This window comes from Suncus etruscus, chromosome 15 (genome assembly GCF_024139225.1).
Source record: "Suncus etruscus isolate mSunEtr1 chromosome 15, mSunEtr1.pri.cur, whole genome shotgun sequence".
Taxonomy (NCBI): Eukaryota; Metazoa; Chordata; class Mammalia; order Eulipotyphla; family Soricidae; genus Suncus; species Suncus etruscus.
The window spans coordinates 35,690,080-35,695,636 of NC_064862.1; the positions used below are offsets into that span (position 1 = coordinate 35,690,080).

General features: G+C 39.2%; 1 gene segment (V, D, J or C); it reads left to right on the plus strand.

Annotated features, from left to right (window-relative positions):
* Nucleotides 1-4,694: 4,694 nt before the first annotated feature.
* On the plus strand, nt 4,695-5,173 carry LOC126029799 (immunoglobulin lambda variable 5-45-like). The segment is given in 2 exon segments: nt 4,695-4,740; nt 4,830-5,173. Coding segments are annotated over 2 exon segments (390 nt in total).
* Nucleotides 5,174-5,557: the final 384 nt, after the last annotated feature.

Here is a 5,557-nt window from a genome sequence, read left to right on the forward strand (position 1 = left end):
GTGAGTCTGTGAGCACAGATTCAAGAACAGTCACAGTCAGTGATAATCCCTCCTTCTCAGACTGTGTATGTTTAATAGCTATAGAGTGATGTCACATGTCACAAGACACCCAGCTGTGTTTAGTGAATTGCATAGCCAACACCAACATCTCATTTCACATATTTCTATCTTTGTACAACCAAATTAAAAACACATTATTGGAGAGTTCAGATCCTTCCTCCCGACTTACTCTAAGGAAATGACTAATCCATGTTCTAATCATATGAATTTTACTATCCTTGGCAATTCACAAAGATGGCATCAGAAAGTGTATATCAGAGTGCACCTCCTTTATTTTGTTTACATATTTACTACATAATCCTTTGAGATTCACACAGGATATGGCATGAGCCAATCTTTGATTCTGTCATTGAACTCACTTGCTTTATAGCCTGTAACCATTTCAGTACTACAGCCTTCTACCTCCTCTTTATATAGGTCACACTGTTTCTGCCAACTCACATCTTGTTTCAACCCACCATTCTCTAAATCAGCCAGCTCCACCCATCCCACCACATCTACCCTTCTGCTCATGCCAAATTGTTCTCACTATCTAATGACTCATTCTAATTTTGTTGTGATTCTTCTTTGTGTTATAATTTGCTAGATTTGTATAGCATTCATAATTTCCAGGTGACAAGTTTGCCTAACCATTGTAAAAAAATTAAAGTTTCATTGCTGAATCACATTTCACTATATAAACACAACACATGTTGTCTATCTGTTCAGCTGACAGTACTCATTTGGGCATTTTGATGATCTGTTTACCCTTTTTTATACAAAAGCTGCCTTTGTGACCATTTATGACATCCAGCCTGGAGATGAGGCTGACTATTATTGTTAGTGGTATAAAGGCAACTATGAGCACCCAGTGCTCCAGACCATTTGGGGGTTAGACCAAAACACCTCAGGTTCCTGAGGCTCTGTCAACTCAGTTCTGTCAGGAATGATTGCACACCCCTGTGCAGAGTTGGAATCTCAAGTTTTAATTATCTGGGCACATTTTCTCAAATTTATATTTTAAAGTGGATACTATTTGGTGAGAGAGAGATCAAGTGTAGAATACAATAATCTTTGTACATTTGTAGTCCTGTGTTCTTTAAATTTTTTTAATATGGGGGGGGGTTTACAGCAGCAGCGCTCAGGGGTTACTCCTGGCTCTATGCTCAGAAATCGCTCCTGGCAGGCAAAAGGAACCACATGGGATGCTGGGATTCGAACCACCATCCTTCTACTTGCAAGGCAAAAGCCCTACCTCCATGCTTTCTCTCTGGCCACTATCCTTGTGTTTTTATCCCTGAAAACCATCCAATAAGCAAGCAAACACACACTAATCAAACCAATAAAAACATATAATTCTTTTTTGTTTTTAGTTTTTTTCTGATTCTTAAAAACTTATTTGGGGACACCATGATTTAGACATGGTTAATTATAGGAGAAATAAACACTTTTCTTCCTTGATTTTTATTATGTTTGCATCAACACTTGCAACCGTTTTAATTAAAAGGATTTAGGATATTGTTTTACAGCCATGAGCCTGTGTTTTGGGAAAACTTTTGCAACATCGAAGTCCTTTATCTAGGTGACATAATATCAGTCTCTGGAGTTATCACATTTCAATTATCCCCAATTCTGCTCCATGTAAATTCCTGGAGAGAAATTTTGTCTCTGATAGAATATACTGAGGTGCAGAGCATGCTCTTAATTCACAGAAAGCTCTTAGCTTATATCATCTTTGTCTAATTAAACCATCCATAAGAAAGGTGTATGATCCCTTGAGTTTCTGTATATATTTTTTCAGTCTAAATAATAACAGAATTTGAATGCCCATTTTGATGAGAATAACCTAAACTTAGAGATTGACTTCTCATGCACAGATGTCTGAAATAGCCTGTCACAATTTTTAGTCCTTGATTAGGTATTTTATCACTGTTTTATTTTTTTTTATATTTTTCTTTGATGAGCTAGCATATCCAACCATGCTTTGTGTTCCTTCTGACTCTGAATTCAAAAATTACTCCATGAAGTGCTGAGGGGCCATATGGGATGCCTGGGAACTAATGTGTCAGTTTTGATTAAAGCAAGTGCCCACTGCACTATCTCTGTGGACCATGCTTTCAGTCTTTGTGCAATGCATTTGAACATATTGGTTCTACTTCCCAAGCTTGAATAGATACAAGATACTGATTAGAGTTACAAGATGCTGAGCCTTAAAACATATGGTGAAAGTTAACAAGTAGGTCACACAAGAGAGATGGTAATTTTGGGCAAATTTCCTGAGAAATTTCCTGAGAAATTGAGGCAGAAATGATAGAGAAGGAGCTCATATAAAGGAGCTGCAATTGTAGTTAGAATTCTGAAAATTCTTTAGGAGAAACTAAAGAATTTTTTTGAATAAAATATGAATTGAAAATGTCTCCACAGACAAGGCTGATTGAAGCGTACTCACTGTTATGAAGAAAGATCTGTGTGCAACTGACCTGACCACAAATAATCCTATGTTTTCCTTGTGCCAGTGAACATGTGGACTATGAGTTGTGACTGATCTGTGGCCTGGTAATGGCCAGAATGTGAAGCTTCAAGAAATGTGGCTTTGTCACAGAGGGTCACTGTGAGTGTCCCAACTGCCTGGGCAAATGTTCACAGCTGGAGGGAGCTTGAGGGAATAATTAGTACCCTGAGCTGTGCTGTGATGAGGCTGCAGATGATGATGGCTTCAGGCCTGGTTTTGGTGACTGTACTGCCATTTAGAGCTTCCTTTATGCACAAAGGTCAAATACTAGAGCTCAGGGCATTGCAATTCTAAGAGCTGAGCTGCTATTTAATGTAGAAATTTATGTGACCAAGGGATTTAATGAAGGTAATGAAGAGGAGTTTGGCCTCAGTGTCCCTATAAGAGTCTCTGAGTCTACAACACTTGAACACCTGCATTGTGATGGAGGACCTTTTTTTTTTTATTTTTTTTGTTTGTTTGTTTGTTTTTTTCCTCTATTCTCATCAGAAGTGACGGCAGTTCTGCTCTATAAAAGTTCTCTAAAGAAGTCTTATTCTGATTCTGCTTTTCTTCTCATACTTTTGCTTCCTTCCCTACTTCTCAATCTAGGACTGGCTTCCTCACCACATACAGTGACCAAGTCCCAGGGACTAAAGGACACATTCGCCTGCATCAGATACAGTTTCTGTGTTGCAACCAGATCATTGTCTTTAATGATCTCTGGATCATATCCTTGAGCTGCTATTCCAGAAGAGTTACCCAACCCTATAGGATCTCTCAGACTTCCTGACTCCAGATCATGCAGCATGGTCTTAGAACAAAACTCTGGAATTCACCTAGGGACATGTTGATTTCATATGCATAGCATGGGATAGCAGCTTCAATATATATATTTTGGGTTTTGGGCCACACCCGGCGGTGCTCAGGGGTTACTCCTGGCTGTCTGCTCAGAAATACCTCCTGGCAGGCACGGGGGACCATATAGGACACCGGGATTCGAACCAACCACCTGTGGTTCTGGATCGGCTGCTTGCAAGGCAAACGCCGCTTTGCTATCTCTCCGGGCCCGAGCTTCAATATTTTAATTGCTTTATTGGTCACTATCTAAGTGAGCTAGAAATCTTATATATTTTTTCAGAACATAGGAACTCAAGGGAAGTTGAGAAGAGAAGTGCTGATTCATGATGATAACTGGTTGGGCATTTCCAAAGGCCCTTACTCAAAGATTTTCTTTTCTTTAAGACTACCATCAAAACATGGTGAATCTAAATAAGAATAATTGGCATTATTCACAAAATGTGTGAGTTGAACAGTTAGGGGATAGCAAAGAAAATATTAAAAATTTGGAAGCACATAGAAACATTACTTTTAGAAATGCCATATGCACATAGTAGTCTTTCAACAAATAATTATAGCTGTCTATATAATATCTTGGGTACTAAGTTAATTAAATATAATATAGTAGTCAGTGAATGTAAAGAAGCATTTAAGTATCTGAAGCATTTTAAATAAATCTTATTAATAATGAAAAAATATTAAACTGTACTTATAGGACTCTAATACCACTGTCATGAGTCCATGTCTCAGGAGACTGTCCATTTTCTAATGGAAAATGGTCCTGCAATACTCACTTGTTTTCTATATCGTTAACTTTTTCACTTCCCTTTGCTGCCTAAGACTCTTCTGTAGTGGTATTTTATCTTTCTCTTCTGAACATAAGACTCCACTTTTTGAACTGTATCAGCTAATATTATCTTTAATATTTATTCTGATTTTTGAAACTCATAGAAATCTAGAGCTCAGTCATTTTTAGGCACTAGAAAGTAGGTTGGTCTCTATGCCTGATCATGTTCGATAGTAGTCAGAATTTTTCTTTCAGTCTCAGTAAACCAGTCTCCTCATTCATAAATCTGGATCTAATCCCATTCTATGTCTGCAGGCTTAGAAGTTGTGTCCTCTCTATATTGCACTAGGAAACACTATCCTGTGTCCTGCAGAACAGAAAATGACAGTTCACAGAGCAATAGTTCCCATATATGAGAGGATATTGAGATGAAGACATATTTGCATGAACGTCTGGTAATCTGAACCTGCGCGTAGGGATAAGAGAGGCCTGAACAGTCCAGACAAACTGTGTGTGTGTCAGGAGGTTGTGGGTACTATGGCCTGGATTCATCTCCTCCTCTTTCTTCTCTCCCACTGGGCAGGTAAGGACATATCTCAGAGCTCAGAGACAGATATCCAATTGTCTCTCTGGTTGTTTCCTGCCCTTTACCTTAAGTGTTTGTATTTCCAGGTACTCTGTCACAGACTGTGCTGACTCAGCCCCCCTCCCTCTCTGCATCTCTTGCAACCACTGCCAGGCTCACCTGTACTCTGCTCAGTGGCTTCAGTATTGGGGACTACCACATATTTTGGTACCAGCAGAAGCCAGGGAGCCCTCCCCAGTATCTTCTGAGGTTTAAATCCGACTCAGACAAACACCAAGCATCCGGGGTCTCCAGCCGCTTCTCTGGATCCAAAGATGCCTCAGCCAATGCAGGGCTTCTGCTCATCTCTGAGCTGCAGCCTGAAGATGAGGTGGACTATTACTGTCATACTTCACACAGTGGGGCTTATCACAGTGGCACTTACAGATGAGGAAGTGGGACAATAACATGGGCACCAATGTGCTTGTTTCTTTACTTTTTTGTTTCTTGAAGAAGGTGAGGAAACACATTGAAATTTTCCCTTCAGAAATTCTTCTCTGGTTATTTATTATTTACGATATATAAAAGCAGGTGTCAACAGATTACTTAATTTTACCACATATTCCAGCATTTTTCTATAAAACTAAGAAGAAAGGAATAAAATATGCTGGGGGCCTGGGGCTGAGTGATCTTGGATGCATTGGCATAGAAATAAAGGACAGAACTAAATATCCAAGCCAAAGACAATGACAGTAGAATGAATGAACCTAAACTTTAACAATCTAAACTTAAAGGGGCCTGTAATAATGGCAGGCCAGAGGGCAAATTATGGACT